At 37.2% G+C, this 20,411-nt stretch overlaps 3 protein-coding genes across 7 annotated transcripts; all 3 read left to right on the top strand.

The window, feature by feature from the left end:
* The first annotated feature begins 3,568 nt into the window (after nt 1-3,568).
* LOC131000733 (ankyrin repeat-containing protein At5g02620-like) lies at nt 3,569-6,061 on the top strand. Its single transcript, XM_057926782.1, has 4 exons — nt 3,569-4,024; nt 4,143-4,625; nt 4,702-5,111; nt 5,170-6,061. The coding sequence occupies exons 2-4, from the start codon at nt 4,202-4,204 to the stop codon at nt 6,055-6,057; spliced, it is 1,722 nt and encodes a 573-aa protein (XP_057782765.1). The 5' UTR covers nt 3,569-4,024; nt 4,143-4,201; the 3' UTR covers nt 6,058-6,061.
* A 1,968-nt stretch (nt 6,062-8,029) lies between these two features.
* LOC131000732 (single-strand DNA endonuclease 1-like) lies at nt 8,030-10,292 on the top strand. 4 transcript variants are annotated; one of them, XR_009093781.1, is made up of 6 exons: nt 8,030-8,560; nt 8,638-8,881; nt 8,978-9,088; nt 9,609-9,737; nt 9,809-9,925; nt 9,997-10,292. XR_009093781.1 is itself a non-coding variant. In XM_057926781.1 (4 exons), the coding sequence occupies exons 2-4, from the start codon at nt 8,957-8,959 to the stop codon at nt 9,860-9,862; spliced, it is 315 nt and encodes a 104-aa protein (XP_057782764.1). In that variant the 5' UTR covers nt 8,036-8,560; nt 8,638-8,956; the 3' UTR covers nt 9,863-10,292. The 4 variants fall into 4 exon arrangements, 1 of the variants encoding a protein (XP_057782764.1); XR_009093782.1 differs by having other exon boundaries at nt 8,036-8,560; nt 9,637-9,737; nt 10,013-10,292; XR_009093780.1 differs by having other exon boundaries at nt 8,036-8,560; nt 9,637-9,737.
* A 415-nt stretch (nt 10,293-10,707) lies between these two features.
* On the top strand, nt 10,708-19,674 carry LOC131000731 (E3 UFM1-protein ligase 1 homolog). 2 transcript variants are annotated; one of them, XM_057926779.1, is made up of 21 exons: nt 10,726-11,055; nt 11,170-11,481; nt 11,568-11,834; nt 12,086-12,133; nt 12,264-12,329; nt 12,468-12,571; nt 14,584-14,677; nt 14,767-14,823; nt 16,473-16,905; nt 16,979-17,133; nt 17,461-17,526; nt 17,605-17,673; nt 17,758-17,850; nt 17,930-17,995; nt 18,104-18,150; nt 18,234-18,297; nt 18,609-18,686; nt 18,789-18,851; nt 19,196-19,288; nt 19,421-19,546; nt 19,616-19,674. In XM_057926779.1, the coding sequence occupies exons 1-20, from the start codon at nt 10,882-10,884 to the stop codon at nt 19,511-19,513; spliced, it is 2,442 nt and encodes an 813-aa protein (XP_057782762.1). In that variant the 5' UTR covers nt 10,726-10,881; the 3' UTR covers nt 19,514-19,546; nt 19,616-19,674. The 2 variants fall into 2 exon arrangements, with proteins under 2 accessions (XP_057782761.1, XP_057782762.1); XM_057926778.1 differs by having other exon boundaries at nt 10,708-11,055; nt 19,421-19,674.
* Nucleotides 19,675-20,411: the final 737 nt, after the last annotated feature.

Here is a 20,411-nt window from a genome sequence, read left to right as displayed (position 1 = left end):
GTATTCAAGATTGGACCAATTGGTAATATATATGGTTGAGTTTTTTTTAAAAAAACTTCCTCACAAAGTTTTTTGCAATTCTAGCCCTTTTGAGTAGGATGTAAATCAAGTAACTTATCGGAAATGGTCGTAATAATCATGGGCTTTAGGATTTTAGTAAACAATAATTTAATCTATATTATTTTTATCTATCTAAGTTAATCTTCAACGATAAACGACCCATTAGTGCATGGAGTTGTTTTTCGGAATAGTGGAGGTCAATTTGGTTAGTTAAGACTTAAGAGTTGAGACCGCCTTTAGCAAATGAAAAAACTAATCCATCCGTTTTAACAAAATTGAATTGTTTTCTTTTTTTGGAATGAATTAAAGCTATTTTTCCATTCACTCCCTCTTTTATTTTATTTTTTCATTAAACACTAGCTACTTAAATATCGTGCTCAAAAGGATTTCCATTCACTCCCTCTTTTATTTAATTTTTTCATTAAACATTAGCTACTTAAATATCGTGCTCAAAAGGAACTCCTTATCTTCGCTGGAACGGAGAGAGCAAAAAAGAAGTTTTATTCTATTGAGGGAAAACGCCATGGGCGACCAACAACCTCTCAGGGCCTTTGTAGTTTCTCCATTTAAGTAGCGAAACTTGTCATGTTTAATTGATTGTAATTTTTTGTTTGAATATTAATATAAATGTTGAATATATTTTACATATTATATTATTTTAAGCTTTGGACCTTTGGTCACTAAATCAAATTGAATTATTTTATATAACATTGAAAAATCAAATTATTTTAAACTTTTGGACTTGGTCATTAAATGTTTTGATAAACAAAATTGTTGTTGTTGTTGTTGTTTTTTTTTTTTTTTTTTTTTTTTAAATAATGAAAACTCAGAGTTCAATTGGAATTAGTAAAATGAAAGTACTCAAAATAGTGAAAATAATAATTCGAATCATCAATTGACATGTCTAAGAGCATCCGCATTGGTGTTACATGATAACTTACTTTATAAGGGGGGACCACATGATGTAAAGAGACTGCATTGGGGTTACATGATAGTTTTAGTTTTGATTTTTCCATTTTTCATTTAAGTTTAATTTCATAAATTTAAATCACACAATTTACTTCAAATTTAAATTGCATTAATTTTGAAATCCTAAAAATTACATAAAACTTAATAAAATAAAAACAAATCCTACAAATAACTATTCCGGCCCTAGAGGTCCGAAACGTGCCCAAACATGCTCTATCAAATCATATTGGAGCGCGGCGTGCAACTGCCTATCTCGGAGAAGGGTATCTCTTTGCACATATTCCTCGAATGAAACTGGGGTTGCTCGACCACTATTCGTCAAGTCACTGCTAGACGCCCCATGTCCCGCGTCGTCATCTCTCCAATTGGTTGCTCCTTCACCTTCGTGCTCCACAATCATGTTGTGGAGAATGATGCAACACAGCATGATGTCCCGGAGGTGCTCCAGGTACCAATTCCGCGCGGGACTGCGAATGATTCCCCACCGAGCTTGAAGGACTCCAAAGGCACGTTCGACATCCTTTCGTGCCGATTCTTGCATCTTCTTGAACCTCGCCTCCTTCTGATTTGTCGCCATCGGTGGACTCTTGACGAAGCAACGCCACTCCAGATATATGTCGTCGAAAGAAAAAAGAAGAAATGACTTGAAGTGTAGATTGAAAGAGGAGAATTGTGGAGTGAAAGTAAGGAAGAAGAAGGAGGAAGATGGAATATAAAGAGAAGAAAAAATTAAAAAAATAAATAAATAAATAAATTCGAACGGTCAAATTTGGCACGAAAACCGAGGCAGTCAAAGCTGCCTTCAAATTCAAAATTCAAATATCCAATTTTTTTTAAGGCGCGTGTAAAACACGCGCCTATTTTCAACGGTTGTGAGGGCTACACGATAGAACGTGTAGCCCTCGTGTAAGTGAGGGCTGCATCGGCTTACACGATAGCAGCCTTACACGAGTAGGCTGCTATCGTGTAACCGATGCAAATGCTCTAACCATTTTCTTTCTAGTATAATTATACTAGCATTTGCATCCAGTGCAATGCACGAAAAAATATTTTTAATTTTTATATTTATATAAAATTAATACTAATTCAATTATTATACTTATAAATATAATAAAAAAATAATTTTAATTGAATATATTTAAATTGAATATTGAAAAAATAAAAAAGAATTCACAATTATAAAATTTGATATTATGAAAAATAAAAACAAAAAAATAAGTTAAAAAAGTAAAAATAAAATACTAATTAAAAATAATTTAAAATATGTTTATTGATAAAAGATGGGAGAGGAAAGAAAAATTTATAAAATTTTGATATTTAAACAAATTTAATTTTTACATTTTAAATCAAATATTTTCACAAAATATATAAAGCTCTTATCGTGATCTTTAATTTAATATGCATATTAAATATTTTATAATTAATCAAATTTCATAATTTTGGAAATAAATGTAACAACAAATAAGAAGTTAAAGAAAATAAAAATAAAAAGAAAAATATATAGTTTAAGCATAAACCTTCAATTTTATTATAACTATAAAATTGTCATTTAATTTTGAAATTAATTTGAAATTGATTTCAGTTTGAAAACTCTCTTTTTAATATAGTATAGATATAGTATTATATTTTGATTGACTTTAGTCCACCCTTTTCTAGGTGATTTCCTTGCTAGTACAGTACCGACTACCGAGTCACAACGGCGAGAAGTATACACGAAAATTTAGGCCATTTCACATTTATGAAAGCAATACAATTATACAAGTGATTATATTAAATTCAGTTTTTTTTTTTACCGCTGCTTAGATTCTTTTGCTAGAATTTATCTACTCTGTGTCTGAAGATATTAGTCACGAAAATTAATATTATTAATTAAAATGTTATTGAACACATGCATACTAAATGACAATAGCTTTTGTTTATGAATTAATACTACGATAGTGATGAAAGTTTTGACCACAGCTAATCCTATCGATATCATCTTAACTAACTATTAATATGTAGTATGCACTAGTAAAAGTTTAGGTTGATCAACAAATATTTAAATTTTAATCTTCTTCATTTTTCTCGTGTAGATATGGCACATTTTTTCAATTTTCATTCAATTATGTTTTGAATAAAATATATAATATATGTCTTGAAAGAAAGATAGTAAAATGACTTTTAATTTGATATATGATATGTAAAAAAAGGATTTAAAATGAACAAGTTATGATAATTTAAAATTTAAACATATTAAATAATATATTTATAGTTTTAAGTAATACTCCAAGTAATATTTTCCTTGATATTTATTTTAAATATTTTTTAATTTCCCTTTTTTCATAATTTATATAAAAAAATATTAATAACAATATGTAATTACTATAGAATAATAACATATTATACTATTATAGTTTATTTTAAGAAACACTAAATTAATATATAATCTCATTTAACATATATTGTTTTATTTAATTTAGTTATATATATCTTTTTATTTTTTTATTTAACTATAACTATTATGCACGAAGGACTATTCTAGTTTTATTTACATGCTTACAGATATATATGAGGCACGAAACTGGTCCATGCTGTGTATTTGTATAATTTTTTTGAGATCTTCTTTCCACAAACAATCTGTTCAGAAAATAGAATAAAACACATGCATGAAAGAAATCATATCATCACCTTTTAGGCCACCTTTTATTGTTAATCTCTGTTTTTTTTTTCTTGAAATTTTAATTTCAGAGCTCTGTATTTGATTCAGTGCAGATTTACACACACATACACAGACACATATAAAATATTTATTGTGTATGTATAACTTTTTTGGCGCATACATTTGCCTTTGATGCCTCCTTCACCTTAGCTTGTTTTTCCCGACTTTTCTCTGTTCCTATTTGAAACCATTTAATTTGATTTAATTCGAAATCCAAAAAGAAATCGTTAATTTTATAGATTCGCCCCTTTGGTTTCAAGACAGAGAGCCAAAGGTGTCTCTTTCTTCGCAGCCAAGGTACAAATCATATCCAATCATGCATGTCGCTCCAGATCTATGTATGTTGAAATAAAAATATACATAAGTTTGTGATGTTTTGTATGTGATGAATCGAGGAGTGAATGATGATTGTCAGGGCCTTGAATGATGAGGAAATGTTGATTTTTGGTATAAATCTAAAGAGTGGTAGTGGCAATGGAGAGCTCATCAGCAGGGCAGACGCCGTACATATCATCGTTCGCGCAGACTCCGATGACGACGTCGTCGTCGGGGCAGACTCCGATGACGACGTCGTCCGGGCAGACTCCGATGACACCGCGGAAGAAGATGACGAAGCAGCTGACGGGGAAGCGCGACGACTCGGCGCTGCACTCGGCCGCTCGAGCGGGCAATCTAATGGCAATACGAGAGATCATCGATGATGTTGCCGAGGAAGACCTCATTGAGCTTTTGTCCAAAGAGAACTGGGCGGGCGAAACGGCCTTGTACGTGGCCGCCGAGTACGGCTACTACGAGCTCGTCAGGGAGTTGATTCAGTTTTACGATTTGCCCGCTGCCGGAATCAAGGCCAAGAACGGTTTCGACGCGCTCCACATTGCTGCCAAACAAGGGGATTTAGGTACATTTTCATCTTACACACACATTTGCATGCTTCATGTATATATGTTTTGTGTGACTGCGTCGTGCGTTTTAAGAGGTGGTGAAGGTGTTGATGGAGGCGCATCCGGAACTGTCTATGACGGTTGACATAGCCAACACGACGGCGCTGCACACGGCTGCGACTCAGGGGCGGATAGAGGTGGTGAATTATTTCTTGGAATCGGAATGCAGCCTGGCTACCATAGCTAAAAGTAATGGGAAAACGGCATTGCACTCTGCAGCTAGAAATGGGCACGTTCAAGTTGTGAAGGCCCTTCTGAGTAAGGAAGCCAGGATCATCACGCGCACGGACAAAAAAGGCCAGACGGCGCTCCACATGGCCGCCAAGGGCCAAAACCTAGAAGTGGTGGCGGAGCTCATCAGGGCGGACGCCTCCACCATAAACATGGTCGACAGCAAGGGCAACACGGCCTTACACATCGCTGCCCGCAAGGGCAGAGACCATGTACGTACCTACTTGTAGTTGTATCGTTTGATATATTAGTAATATGCAATTAATGCAGATTGTGAAGTATCTGGTGAGCCATAAGGATACGGATACTGGAGTGGTGAACCGGTCGAGCGAGACGGCGCTGGACGCGGCGGAGAAGCAGGCGCACTTGGAGATCGCGTCGGTGCTGCAAGCGCACGGGGTGGTGAGCGCGCGGGCGATAAACCCGCAGGCGGGGGGGAACCCGTCGACGTCGGAGCTGAAGAAGACGGTGAGCGACATAAAGCACGAGGTGCACAACCAGCTGGAGCACACGCGGCAGACGCGGAGGCGCGTGCAGGGGATCGCAAAGCGGCTGAACAAGATGCACGTGGAGGGCCTGAACAACGCCATCAACTCGACGACGGTGGTGGCGGTGCTGATCGCGACGGTGGCGTTCGCGGCCATCTTCACGGTGCCGGGGCAGTACGTGGACGACCCGAACAACATCCCGCCGGGGCACTCGCTTGGGGAGGCCAACATCGCGCCCAAGGCGGCGTTCCTCATCTTCTTCGTCTTCGACTCCATCGCGCTCTTCATATCGCTGGCGGTGGTGGTGGTGCAGACGTCGGTGGTGGTGATCGAGAGCAAGGCGAAGAAGCAGATGATGGCCATCATCAACAAGCTCATGTGGCTGGCGTGCGTGCTGGTGTCGGTGGCGTACCTAGCGCTGTCATTCGTGGTGGTCGGGGACCGGGAGCGGTGGCTGGCCGTGTTCGTCACCATCATCGGGACGACCATCCTGGCCACCACGCTGGGGACCATGTGTTATTGGGTAGTGATGCATAGGATTGAGAGCAAGAACAAGAGGATGCTTAGGAAGATGGCTTTCGCTACAAGGTCAAGATCCGGCTCCCTTTCTGTACCGCCTTCCGATGGAGAGGCCGCCGATGTTGAATTCAATAAAATGTATGCAATTTGATCCATTCCTCCATCCCAAACTAATTAACCAACACAACACTACCTATGCGTACGTCGATAATTAACAACTTTAATGCTTAATTATCACTATAATTCAACTTCACCATTAATTCCACAATTTAATTAATTATGAACCACACCCACGTTATTTGATTCAAGCATTAATCTTCAAATCATAATTAAACTTAATGAGTTGCATCTATAATCCCCTCGATTTCCACTGTCATAAGTATCATACAAATTTTGTGCATATAAACCTCTTTTTTTTTCTTTTTTTAATAGGTGCATAAAGTTTTTTTGATGTCAATGAAATCTACCGTTGTTATTTTCAATAGGCACTGTAAGATCCTAGATTTGTAGGCTATTTTCAATAACCTACAAAAATACAAATTACATATGAATGGAAAATTCAAAATATACTAAATACACTACTTTGAGTTGTTGTTCATTCGTCTTGTTCAAAATTAACGTTGACCGGAGAATTATCAGTGTGCAATTAAAATTCTATCTGAATTTACATTTACTTCAAAATAATTATGAATCTTAATGGAATTAATGAACTATAATTAAAATAATGAATTACACTAAAATATACTCCCTCCATCCACTAAAAATAGTCTTAAAAGAGGACGTCACAAGTTTTAATGAAAATTGTTAAGATATTGTAAGTGGAGGAATGGTCTCACTTAAATAGTAGTATTAATAATGATAATTAATTGTATTGTGAGTGGAGAAAAGTGGTCAAACTAAAACGTGTAAATTTACTCATTTTAAAAAATTTGACATTTATACCCTTAAAAGAAAAAAAGAATTCTTAAACAAGCCCTCTTCCCCCCAAATTGCGGCCCTTCCCCCTATCTCTATCTTTCTCTTTCCCCACCGTGCCTCTATCTCCGCGGCCTCCTACCTCATCTGCTCAGTTGCTCCTTCGCCCAACACTACCTAGCCGCACCGCCTTTTTTTTTTTTTTTCTCTCTCTCTCTCTCCACCGCTTCCCCCTTTCGCCAGCTGCACCGCGCCTCCGCCGCGGCCACCCGCCTCTGTCTCCCACCTCAACCCTTCCTTCGCCCAACCTCTACCTCTCATTCGACAAACCGCACCACCCTCTTCTCTCTCTCTCCCCACCGCTTCCTAGATCTATCCGCCCAGCCTTTGCCTCACTTTCCAGATATGCCTCCGCCGCGGGACGCCTCTTCGTCCCGTGCCTCGCCTTGCTTCCTCCTCGTCCCATCTCGCCACGTAGTGCTCGACAGTTCAGTGATCGACGCTCAGTTGCTTGACACTTAATGTCGAGTAATAGTTCAAATTGAATTATTGCTCGACGCTCGATATCTCCGCCCTTGTCCGTTCGATGCTCGACGCTCAGTTGCTCAACATTCGACACGTGATGCTCGAGGTGTCGAGCAATAGTTCAATTTGAACTATTGCTCGGCAATCTATGCTCGACACTCGACGCTTCTGTGTCGAGCAATGCGCGAATGATACATAAGGGTAAAAATATCCTAAATGAGTACTCCCTCCGTCTCACAAATTTTGACACGTATTTTTTTTTGGGCCTTCCCACGAATCTAAACACGTTTCTAAATATAGTAGCAATTATTATTTTCTATCTCCTATTTTATCACTTTATTATATTTCATCTCCTACTTTATCACGTTTATACTTTATTATCTACACACTTAAAATATTAATCTACAACTCCTTAATTGCCGTGCCGACACTACAACAAAAACTGTAATAGAAACCACTTAAAAGAAACCGGTTTTTACTTAAAACCGGTTTCATAGCTTCAAAAACCGGTTTCGTAGATATAACCGGTTTCTATTTAAAAAAAAAGCGCTGATAGAAACCGGTTTTTAAGTATCGGTTTCTTTTATGCGGTATCGTAGGTATGTTATGAAATCGGTTTTAATTAAATCATATTATACCGGTTTAAAACCGATTTTAAAGAACTTTTCAAGATTAAAAAAAATAAAAATAGACAATCAAACTTTGAAACACACATTCAGCACCAACAGCCGCCCACTATGTTCTTCTCGAAGTTTCAGTCGAGCTCCCCCTTTCAGTCGACCTCTCCGGCGCCGCCCCACCCCGACCGACGCCACACGTCCCCTGCGCCGCCTCCATATCTCACCCCGTCTATCTCAACGGCCGACGCAACCACAAAATATCATCTCTGTCGCCTGCCCCCAAATCTAAAACCCTACTTGAAATTCATCTCATCTGCCGCACAACTGATGTTCTCCGCCTCCATCTCCCCGCGCCACCATATCTAGCCGACGCTACACGTCCTGGCCTCGCCTCCATCCCTCACTAAATCGTCAATTCCTCATCACTGAAGTCAGATTTTGTGAGTTTCACCGGCGTATTTGGCCTCCTGCCGTGAACTTTCAGGGAAAAATTTGGCGTCTCTTTCACTGAAGGAAAACCTAGGGGCAGATTTCTTCTAGGACGCTCTACTCTGCCTTCACACCCTCCTCTCTCTCTTCCGCATTCTTTTTCAGGTGTTTATATCTTCTTTTGAGTTTCTTGAGTTTGGTTGTCACTAAACAGCGCGATAAAACATTTTTTGATGTCACAGATGGATATTTTGCATCAAAAGGTCTTCCCCTGACTTCCAGAGTTCGATTTTCGAAACAAAAAAAGTTAAGGGTAAAAAGGTTTCTGAAGATCTTGCTTGGTGCCAGAAAGCCATTCTGATGTGAATCCTTCTGAACTCTTAAGAGGAACTACGATGAGGCCTGAGAAAGGGAAGAGGGTTTTCTTTTAGAAAAGAAAGCCCAACCTTTGGGAGAAGAAAATGAAATTGATACTAGAGATGATATGTAAGTTATCATCATTATTTTAAATTATATTCACATGTTTGAATTTCATTACTTCTACTTCAAAGGTTTAATCATATGGTGAACTGTGTGTTGAAGATGAATGTGCACAGACCTGTGGGTACTAGGGTTGTATTTGGTGATGAATACAATACCTTACCACCTCTTGCTCCAATACTGGATCAAATTCGTCAATCTGGGCCAAAAAAGGTCGATCTAATTCTTCCATGTGTTTTTGTTGCCTTGCAATATGCTATTTCAATTGGCTTTCTAGTTTTATAATTCTACACTATATGTTGGGGGGGCCTATGTGTGGATAGATGATGTGAGCTAAAAGATACTGATATAGTTCAAAGTTCTTACAACTAAAAATTTGAGAGCTACCTTATTCATGCATGCTAAACGACTAAAATTTTGCTGACAACTTTTCATGCTATTTTGATAATTAAATATGTTGTTGCTGCTTCATATTAGCAAAATCTGCTTCATTTGTTGTTGCTGCCATATTCTTATAAAAGCAAAAGAGGAATGTTATCTTGAAAGCAAAAGCATGTCTGTGAATGTTTCTTGAATTATGTTCTCCCCTTCTACTCTTAGAATGAAAAATCTATTGTGCTCGTTTTTATTGTGAAGGAATTGGATTACTTGTCTTCCAACAGCTATCTAGAATGAAAAATCTATTGTGCGTTGTCTTTGTGCATTGCTAAAGGTTGTATTTTTCTTGGTTTAGATGAGTACATCCTTCCAAAGATTGCAAGATGAGTACATCCTTCCAAAGATTGCAGAAAGAAACTTGAGGCAATTTGCTAACCTTCGTTCGACTTCATCGGAATTAGAACTCCGTTTGCCAATTAATGAGGTATGTGGGAGCAGTCCGTTTGGTTAAGACTACATGGCTGTATATTCAATTAGTTTTGGTTGTGAGTGTAGATGCCAATGAAATGTCCTGTATCAACGAAAAATCCAGGGAAGGGACTATTTTAAGGTTTCATGGGAAGACATGGACGGAGTCGAGGCATCGATTGTACCGGCTGATCTTGTGGAGAGGTATGATGTGAATACTTTCTTTTCCATTTCAAGATTCTAAAAATGTCATATTGTGGAGTGTGATCTTGCAGAGTTTGCCCCGAAAAGATAGTGGAATTCGAGCAACTAAAAGCTCAGAAGAAGAAGCCCAGTCGTAAAGCAAGACAGAAGAAACAAGGCATCTGAGGAGATTGATAGAAAGCTGCAACAACTGGTAGACAAGATCGAGAAAGAGAGCAATCCGGAGAAGATAATAGACACCGTTGAAAATGATAGGAAGCTGTAGGAACTAATTATTTGTTGTTTATTATTTTTGTTATAAATTTTATTTTATTTTATTAAAAGCCCTTTTTATAAGGGCTACAAAATAATTTTTTTTCTCCACAAATAACCTACAAAACCGGTTAAAAACCGGTTTCTATTATCCTATTATGTAGTGGTGTCTATCAATGCAAAACACACCGCTAAAAAATGCGCTAATAGAAACCGGTTAATAATCGGTGTCTTACATACCTATGAAACCGGTTATTAACCGGTTTCTATCAGCGCCTTTATTTCTACCCCTACGAAACCGCTAGCTACGAAACCGGTAGTTTGTGCTAATAGAAACCGGTTAAAAACCGCATTTTTCTTGTAGTGCGAATCAAACGTGTCAAGATTTGTGGAACAGAGAGAGTATAATTTATTGTTTTATACTTTTATAAATAGCAGATATCTTTTATGTTTTGTCTTTAAAAAAGGAAATATTTCATTTTGCCCCTAGATTTTATTTATTTTTCTATTAAAATTAACAGAAACCCGTCATTTGTTATTCGTAAAAGAAGAAAAGCAAAAAAAATACACTCCATTTAGTTGCCACTAAATCTAATTAAGAAAAAGGGCCTACAGTAAAACTGAACTGAACAGCACATTTCCTCCGTTATACCCCAACGATCACCACCGGAAGTCAAGACTCACACACCTCCGCCGCCGCTGCCATGGATGAGGAACTTCTGGAACTGCAGAGGCAATTCGAGTTCGCACAGCAGGCGAAATCCAGCATCCGTTTATCCGAACGAAACGTCGTCGAATTGGTTCAGAAACTCCAGGAACTCGAAATCATCGACTTCGAACTTCTCCACACCTCCTCCGGCAAAGAATACATCACTCAGGTAATTAATTTTAGTTATCAGTTCTATTTTTAATATGTTTAGTCCTTGATTCTGCTCTCTTCAAACTGTAATTTATTCTTTTGATCTGCATGTCTGGGGTTTTGGCTTCGATAGGAGCAATTGATTAGTGAAATTGTTTCTGAAATAAATAAGAGAGGTCGAGTATCCTTGATTGATTTGGCGGATACCATAGGGGTAGATTTGTATCATGTCGAAAAGCAATCGCAACACGTTGTGTCGAATGACTCTTCGCTTATGTTGATTAATGGCGAGATAGTTTCGAGTTCTTATTGGGACACAGTTTCCGAGGAAATCAATGAAAGACTCCAGGAATGCAGCCAAATTTCGTTGGCGGAGATTGCGGCACAGCTGCAAGTGGGCTCCGAATTGATTGTCTCTGTTCTAGAACCTCGCATTGGGACATTGGTATTGTGCTTGTATAAGTTCTTGGTTTTAAATTTTACTTGTTAGGAAAATTGTTGACTTGTTTATTTGGACTGTGCTTTGAATAGATCAAGGGTCGGCTTGAGGGTGGACAACTGTATACACCAGCATATGTTGCACGTGTGAATGCAATGGTGCGTGGAGCAGCAAGAGGGATTGCTGTTCCTAGGAATATGTCGGCATGGTGGAGCTCATTGCAGGTTCTTTTGCAAGATATGGATGGGTTTAGTGGAGTGGCGGTTGAGAGTGGTTTTTTCCAGTCATTATTTAATGGTTTGGTTAAAGGAGGAGAGATTCTTGGCTCACTTCGCGCTGGAGTACACTGGACACCTTCTGTATGTGAGACGATTCTTTTTTATAAATAATCATATTCTTCAACTTTGGTATAAAGGTTGATCAAGGTTTTGATTGTTGATTATGTAGTATAAATTTGAATTCTGTTTAATGAAAATTCTGATGTGTTCATTACCGTCTCTAGTTAAAAGTATTGACACAATCCCCCTGTACATAATTCATACAATAATTTTCTAGTTAAAAGAAGTTACATTCTTTTAGATCGAGATATATGATGTCTTCCATTTGACAGGTATTTGCCATGGCTCAAAAAGAATGTGTGGACTCTTTCTTTTCTCAGGTTGAGAACTTCTCCTTTCGTTCTCTCGACATGGATGCTATTATACAAATACAGTGCTTTTATCAAGAAAAGTAGTGTAAAAGTTGAACAATTAATTGGGTGTTGTGCATTATTGTTCTTTGTGCTGCAGAATTCCTTCATAAGCTATGAAACTCTTCGCAAACTTGGAATACCACAACCTATTCAGTTTCTGCAGGTATCTTAATCTATTTGATTTTTTTACTCTCTTCTCTGGGTTTTCTTGACACAAACAAAATAGAATATATTCTGAGTACACAATTTGATCCCTTTTAGGTGAACTAATTATGTTATTTTCTCTGAATAATCAATATAGTCCAGATATCCCGAAGGCAAGGCTCTTGATACTGTCTTTGTTCATAGTTCACTGATTGAAATGCTGGACACTTCTGTGGATGATGCTGTTGAATGTGGCAGCTGGTGAGTTCTATATTCAAATGCCCATTCAGTTACTACTGATGATTGTAGTGGGTCCAGATTTTTCACACCATGAAAAATGTAGATGCTTTGCTTGTTAGTCAAATATTACGACCATTGCTCTTGTCATGAGTAGAACATTGTTTGAAACAGGGAGATCCTCGTCTCGGGCGAGCTTGAGCAACCAAAGCCTTGTCAAGCTGACACTCTGGCTAGATGGAATAGACAGACCTGGACTAATATGACTGTTAAATTTTGTTTCTTGACCAGGATTTGATTTCACTTAATAAGAAAGAGTTGCATTGTGCAATTACTAGTAAGTCCAAGTTCTCTACGAAGCTAAACCAACCTTGAGCAACCTATGCTCAAATTTAATAAGCTCACTCACTTCACCATAAACAACTATAGTGCAGGTGTTAGAAAGGGCTATATAGACATGCTATCAATAAATGTTCTCCATAACCAATTCTCTGGTTGAATTGGTGCTGCATGAAATAAGTAACTTAGAGATGCTACGACTATGGAACTACTGAACTACCCTCTAACTGTCAATGGTCCATTTTTCCAGCTGCTTATTGAACTATAAAAATTCTTAAATTTCATCTTAACTTCACTAGGGGCTCCCAAAACTTGATTGACTTGACTCAAGAATTCTCCTTTTATTTCCTTGTGTGTGCATTATCATTCTCCTGTGCTCATCAATGAGGGTGGCTGATCTTGGAGGAACTTGTAGGGCTGAAAATGTTGACTCTCTGAAGAAAAAGTTGAAAACTTAGAAGTCTGTTCTTCACATCATTGGCTAGTATAGGATTTCAGTCTGAACATTTGACTTTAGTTTAAGATGCCGTTGGTTTGATCTTAACTTCTTTAGATGTACACCAAGATTGGACTTGTGCGAGTCATGAACTACCCCTGCTTCTCTATGCACCTTCCATGTCATTGAAAGTATGACTCTGTGCCAATGGATGATGTTGGAGATTGAAACTAGTATGTGGCTGGAAGAATTTGACTCTTTGATTAAAAACTTTAAATTGAGATTTGAACCGTTCTTCAGATCATGGTAAGATTGGAAATCTACCTCAACTGAAGTTCTAGTAAATCTGAAAGTTATGCTTCTTCAGATTTGATATCCCTTTGGCATTCCTCTGATCTTCGTCCTTGAATGCGGGACAATCAGCATATAGTAACTTGAATTCCATATTCAAATGTCTATAAATTCTAGCAATCAGGTTTTCCTAGATTTCCCCATAATAATGGCTCCATATTGAGTTAGAGCACCAAAGGGAGCCTCCATTTATGCAGCTAGTGCTTTTAAAGATTAGAACTGGAGCTACTAGAAACACAATCCACATTAATGCTACCTGCATCACAACCACATGTGACAGGAAACTCTTATTCTCAATTTGCAAATTCTGGCACCCCATATTGTAAGACTTTTAATACATAAATTGGTTAGCCTTTTGTAAGAAGCTTGATTAGTTCCGGATGCCGCACAATTTTATCTTCCTTTCATGGTTATGATTTAGGGTATAAGCTGGTTATTTTAAAAGATCCATAAATTTATTTTTGCAGCTATCTGCAGATTTTGTCAGGGGCCATTATCTATGCTGATGATTGGAACCCATAGAATATTGTTCAAGGCAAAACCGTGATGATTTAATATTTTGTTTTTATTTTTGAAAATTTACTAATATATTGAGAAATTGTGACATTCATCAATTTCTTCATGTAAACATGCTATGAGTGTGGAAGGGATGAACCATTCTAATGTTCTTTTATGTACTATTTTGAGTGCATAACATACTTATATAAATGAATAATCATAAATTATTACTTCAACTTCAAGAGTTCAAATAATCATTCAAAAGGGATTACATTTCATGTGCTGGTACTATTCCCTTCAGTATGTCATTTTGGTTATCCTTTCCATTTTTTGCTTCTCTGATGCATGTTTTTACCTCCCTCTCTAGTTTCGATTATGCTAATTTCTGCTTCCTCTTCCCCGCACCTGGCAGGATAGTTTCACTTACAATTTTACCCACATCCTTTACATCCCAAGATGCATCTAAGGTTCTTTCATTTTGCCCAACTGTTCAAAGAGCTCTGAAGGTGATTTATTGCTACACATTCACTATTACCTGCTACTCTTGGTGCATGATTTTATTCTACTTCTCTGATGAGCTTGTCTTCTCTATCAGTCTGGCAAAGCACATATTCTGGGGGAATCATATATTTTAAGCGATACTTTTGTGAAGGTAAGTATTTAAATTCCTTGGAATATGTCTCATGACTCTCATCAATAGTAAAAATTCAACTTCTCAAAGATTTCTCAGGGTTCTTATCCGATTCTTACAATAGATTTTCCTATAACTGATACTTGTTTCATTTGTACGTTCTATGTAATTAAAGGATGCTCCAGCTTATGTACAATAATTTCATGCTTTGTCACCTGACCTCTGTTTATGTGGTCAGAGTTCTTAATTCAATGTATATCTCCATGAATCGATTAACATCTTCATAAGCATGGGTCATGTGGCTGCTTAGTGGTTCGAGGAATCAATTAGTTTCACACTGGAGGATACCAGGTTAAGCACTTCCGTGTCGAACAAAATTAGGTTAGGTTCTTGGGCACTATTAGTTTATCTCTGGTCTTTTTCTCTTCTTTTATTTTCACTTAATTTTTTCTCTTTCAAGTGGGTAAGCTGGGGGAAAATTTTACTTAACCTTCCACAATAGATTTTTGTATTTTCCTGAGATTAACAGCATATTCCTGTAAGAATTCTATTGGGGCCGGGTACCCTGTGAATATTGTTGTAACCAATTCAGTGTTCTTGGGCAGGGCGCAGTTACCTCAAGTAAATTTTCAAGTTCTTCCCAGAATTGGATTCTCTAGACCCAATGACCTAGATTACAATTATCCTAGTGTCCCTCATAACCTTTTGATGCAAAAAAGGAAGGCACTTATTTGGTTAGCCTCTTATTAGTGGGTTTATGCACCTAAATTTTATGCAACAGTATGTATTACATACATTACATAGAACACCAGATAGGTTCTAGATGTTTCTTGATGGAACATTATCACGATCTATCCTGTTTGTGAATCTTAGGATTGGACTAGGTTATTGATATGGACTTTTTTACTCAATAAGTTGTATATAACTAGGTATTCCTACATAATACTACCAATATTTTGCACATGATAGGATCTGAGATAGAACTGAAAAGAAGAAGATGACCTCTACCTCTGGATCTTTATTCTTTGAATTCACCTCAAGATAATATTATTAAAAACCAAAAACATATACTCCCTCCATCCCACTTCACTTGGCCTAGTTTCCTTTTCGTGCTGTCCCACCCGACTTGGCCTGTTTCCTTTTTGAGTAATAAATTTGCACTACAATAAGAAGATGACCTCTACCTCTGGATCTTTATTCTTTGAATTCACCTCAAGATAATATTATTAAAAACCAAAAACATATACTCCCTCCATCCCACTTCACTTGGCGTAGTTTCCTTTTCGTGCTGTCCCACCCGACTTGGCCTGTTTCCTTTTTGAGTAATAAATTTGCACTACAGTAAATATGGGCCCACATACTTTATTTTACGCTACAATCTTACTCTCCTTAATAACAGTGCCAAAAAGAACTAGGCCAAGTGAGGTGGGACGGAGGGAGTAATTGACTTGGACAAATATTTGTAGCACTTCGTGAAATGTCCCTACACTTTTCCTTCATGCACGTTTTAAAGTATTTATAGATTTTTCTATACTGCCATTCTCATGTGAAGTTACTGAATAAAATGGATTATGCAGCCATAAGGAATTGGGAAAGATTGTACTGTAGCATCACTATTGTCGCTCCAGTGATACCTATTTAATTCATGCTTTGATTTCAATCTATTGCAGCATTTGTTTGATAGTATTCAGAAAGAGATGGAGAGCATTAGTCTTGCTGGGGATATTGCTTTTGGGTCAACTGACATTTCACATATCACCAAAGATGCCAGGCAGGGACATGATGACAGCAGCAACATAGCTGACCAAGATGAATATGATAATCAAAGTGGCATAGGTAAATCAGCTTCAGAAAAAGGATCTAAGAAGAAAAAGGGAAAAGCAGCTGGGAATATGAAAGCCGGGAATGCTGAAAGTGGTATGGAGTTACAAGAATCAACTAAGAAAAAACAGAGAAAGGGAAAGGTTAACCCAAATGCACAGGTTTCAGATCCAAAGTCAGGTGCCAAAAAAGATACTGAGAGGTTGGACCAACCTAGCTTTCTATCAGAAAAATCATTAATTCAGAAGATAATGTCAATGATCCCAGATTTGGAGGAGCAAGGTGATCTCATCTTGGTCTCTTCCTATTTGAAATCATTATTTCATTTATAGTGGATCTGACATTTTAAAAGTAGGTTTGGATGATCCTGAGACTGTTCTTGCACCTCTGGCCCACTATTTGAGACCTATGCTCCTAAATTCATGGATGGAAAGAAGAAAGGCTGCTTTTACGGAGAATGCTCAGCAAATGAAACAGCTTCTTGATGATTTACAGCGTAAGCTTGATGAGGTAGTGACAGCTATACTTTTTGTTTCTTTGGATCCATGACATGTATGATCCTTGTATATCCTGAAGTGTCTGGATTTGGGACGATAATGTTGTAATTTACATGATAGCATGCAGAATCCATGCTTCCAGGTTTAACCATTTGTGCCTAAATGTCTTGTTGATCTGATGAAATGTTCCTGAAGTTTGCATGATTTATGCAGTACCGATATGCTATTCTTCGTTCATGTTTGATTTTTTATTGCTGAAAATTTAATCTGATAATTGGAGATACACTGTTTCTATAATGTTCTTAAAATGATATTTAACTTGTTATATCCTTTGCCCCAGGCATTCTTAAATATTCAATTATATGAAAAAGCACTAGATTTGTTCGAAGATGACCCGCCAAATGCTGTAAGTTCTCTTCTCAATTTTAATGGTAACTGATACTACCAGGACACATAAACAAGCCTCTTTCCTTTGCAATGATAGGTTCTCTTACATAAACACTTGTTACGGACTGCAGCCACCCCAATTGTGGACACTCTCTTAGTTTCTTTGGTAATGCTGACTATTCACTTTTTTTAACCTTTGGAGCATGAAATGGTTGTCACTCGGGCTTTAATACTCGAGTTGGGTGTGCAGGACAAGCACAACAAATTGCAGAATGGACTTCAACTTGAGGGATCTCAAATTCCTGAACCTGTGGCAATGAGCTATGCAGATAGAATTGCCCTGGTAAATCTCTTAGAACAGACTATGCTTACTTTTCCCCATTCAAAAACCGGACATCTGATTCTTATAATTTTGTTCACAGGCGAAGGGTTTGCCTGTGTCTTTATCAGACAAAGCCATTGAGCTGGTTGAAACTTTAGAGGGGAAGGTTAGTGATGTCCCTTTTGTATTTATATAGTTATATGTACCCCTAATTGATTGCCTGAATATTTCTTGAGTTCTTTAACTGATGTGTATATAATTTTTATAATGACAGTTGGTGGAATCATTCATAAGTGCAGCAAGAGAATTAATAGAGGAAAGGTAAAGAAGATGCTTATGCAGTGTTGGTTTTCAAGTATTGGTATCATGATTCAAAATTTTAATTCTCTTCCCATATTTGGCAGTGGTTTAATATTCAAGAAACTTGATAAGAAGTTGGAGAGGACTCTTCTGCATTCCTATAGAAAGGTAAGGCCACATGTCTGATTATTTTAAGAGCTTTGCCTGTAACGAATTTTTTTCTCAATGTTAAAAGGGTGCGCGCGCGCATGGTGAGTGTTATCAGACGGAACATCCAAGCATATAAGTGAATTTGTTCGTACTTATCATTTGATTATGTTTCTGAGATTAAGTTCTAGAGCAAATAGTTGGTAAATTTCCTCGTCTCTGTCATAAGGTCTAGATAGTATGGGATTTCTTGTGAATAGTTGGACAACTGGTTGCTGTATATTTCGGTTCTATTCTATTGAAAAAACGACCCTATTTTCTGAGATTCTCAGGATTTGACATCTCAAGTTTCTGCTGAATCCGATCCTGTCGCCCTTCTGGCGAAAGTTGTTTCTTTACTATATGTTCAGGTCAGCTTTGTTTTTCACTGAAGTACAGGTGCATCAGTCGACTAAATTTGAAATCACTATTCTCTGCATCCTGAAATTTTAATCGTTATAAATGCTATGCAGATACATGGAAAAGCTCTTCAAGCTCCTGGCAGGGCAATTTCAGTCGCCGTGGCTCGATTAAAGGTGAGATCATTTAATTTCATTATACCACGATCTTTCAAATAGTTAAACAAAATGGAGGACTTGGCATGTCAGTGATGTCACATATGGAGGCAGCAGTACATCAGGAACTTGTCTCACGATTATTTAGAGAGAAAGAAACATCCATCACTATAATATTTTAAGTATCCTCATATGTCCTACCATCCTTCTGGTGACGAAGATGCATAAATATCCTTCATCTGATTGCAGTGCAGGCTATATAAAACTAATTACTTGATTTATTTTCCGGAATACTTTTCATGGCATGATTTTAAAAATGGAGACCTGGTGGCTGGTGCCTTACTATATTGCTTCAATCTTTATAGGATAAACTGGATGATTTAGCATTCAAGACCTTATCAGATTATCAAAAAGCAGCTGTGACCCTTCTATCTCTAATGTCCTCGGCAACTGGCAATGTGAGTTTCGTCCTCATGTAATTGTTTTTCTCTTTTTGGGTATTCCTGAATACGTGGTCAATATTAGATGTTGACGATGATTCAGTTCGGGTAAGTCGTATGTTGAGTGATATAGCTTGCTGCATTCTTCAGGAAGAAGACTGTACGTCGGACAGAATATTGAGCCAGAGGGAGCTCCTCGAGGGTTTGATGCCGGCGTTGAAGAGCTTAGTTACGAAATCCTGACTGGCGTAGGTTCGGTTTTCCCTTACAGGCAAAATGCTGGTTCCCCCCCCCCCCCCCTTGTTTCTTTGTAGTATTTCAGAGATATTACTTATAAGTGTTACTTTTTCTCTGAAGAGTATTTACCTTTTATATAGAAAAAAGTATTATTAATAGCATAGAAAGTTATTTGCCTCAACTTTTATTTTGAGTAAATTACAACATCAAATTTTAATTCAAGTAAATTACAAAATTGCTGGCTTATTGTGTAATGGGTTTGGAAATAGGTCCGGATTTTATTTGTCAAAATCCTGTTTTTTAAGCAGTATGAGTATGACTATGACATTATTGTTAATTGAGTATAATGTCCTAGTGTGCGCCTATTACTGAGTCATCTATTACTGAGTCATACGAGGTAGACTAATTATTTCACAAATCAAAGTAATTGGTTATTTGATAAGCACTTGGAACAAATATTCTCACAGTCCACGAAAAAAGTTTTATTCAAAGGTGAATACGGGTTTTAATTAAATTGTTGTAAAAAGAATAAAGGTATAATTTATAAAATAAGTGTTAATATGAAAAATTAAAATTAAAATATATTATTAAATAAGAAATAGAATAAAAGTATAATTTATAGTTAAATATAAGAGAAAATGTATGATGTGATGATTTAAAAGGTGAAATAAAACTCTTTTTTATGAACATAAAAAAAGGATAAGTATGACCTTTTCTTATAGACAGAGGAAGTATATAATGAGTAAAATTGTAAAACACATCATTAGCTCCTTGTACTTTTATCTTTTGTTTCATTAAGTTCTTGATCCAATATTTCGGTTTAATAAGGCCTACTTTTATATTCAGTCTTATTTGATCCTTATTAACGGGTATATTAACTTTTATAGAAACCATTTATTTAATG

This window comes from Salvia miltiorrhiza, chromosome 8 (genome assembly GCF_028751815.1).
Source record: "Salvia miltiorrhiza cultivar Shanhuang (shh) chromosome 8, IMPLAD_Smil_shh, whole genome shotgun sequence".
Taxonomy (NCBI): domain Eukaryota; kingdom Viridiplantae; phylum Streptophyta; class Magnoliopsida; order Lamiales; family Lamiaceae; genus Salvia; species Salvia miltiorrhiza.
The sequence above is the reverse complement of the archived record's forward strand: the minus strand, read 5'-3'. Positions and strand labels throughout refer to the sequence as shown.

Coding starts and splice junctions, on each gene's coding strand:
- LOC131000733 (XM_057926782.1), top strand. CDS start 4,202: ATGGAGAGCTCATCAGCAGGGCAGACGCCGTACATATCATCGTTCGCG. Junction 4,626..4,701: donor TGCCAAACAAGGGGATTTAG/GTACATTTTCAT, acceptor GTGCGTTTTAAG/AGGTGGTGAAGGTGTTGATG. Junction 5,112..5,169: donor CCCGCAAGGGCAGAGACCAT/GTACGTACCTAC, acceptor CAATTAATGCAG/ATTGTGAAGTATCTGGTGAG.
- LOC131000732 (XM_057926781.1), top strand. CDS start 8,957: ATGGTGAACTGTGTGTTGAAGATGAATGTGCACAGACCTGTGGGTACT. Junction 9,089..9,608: donor GTCAATCTGGGCCAAAAAAG/GTCGATCTAATT, acceptor TTCTTGGTTTAG/ATGAGTACATCCTTCCAAAG. Junction 9,738..9,808: donor TCCGTTTGCCAATTAATGAG/GTATGTGGGAGC, acceptor TTGTGAGTGTAG/ATGCCAATGAAATGTCCTGT.
- LOC131000731 (XM_057926778.1), top strand. CDS start 10,882: ATGGATGAGGAACTTCTGGAACTGCAGAGGCAATTCGAGTTCGCACAG. Junction 18,298..18,608: donor TTCTGCATTCCTATAGAAAG/GTAAGGCCACAT, acceptor TGAGATTCTCAG/GATTTGACATCTCAAGTTTC. Junction 19,289..19,420: donor TGTCCTCGGCAACTGGCAAT/GTGAGTTTCGTC, acceptor TGCATTCTTCAG/GAAGAAGACTGTACGTCGGA.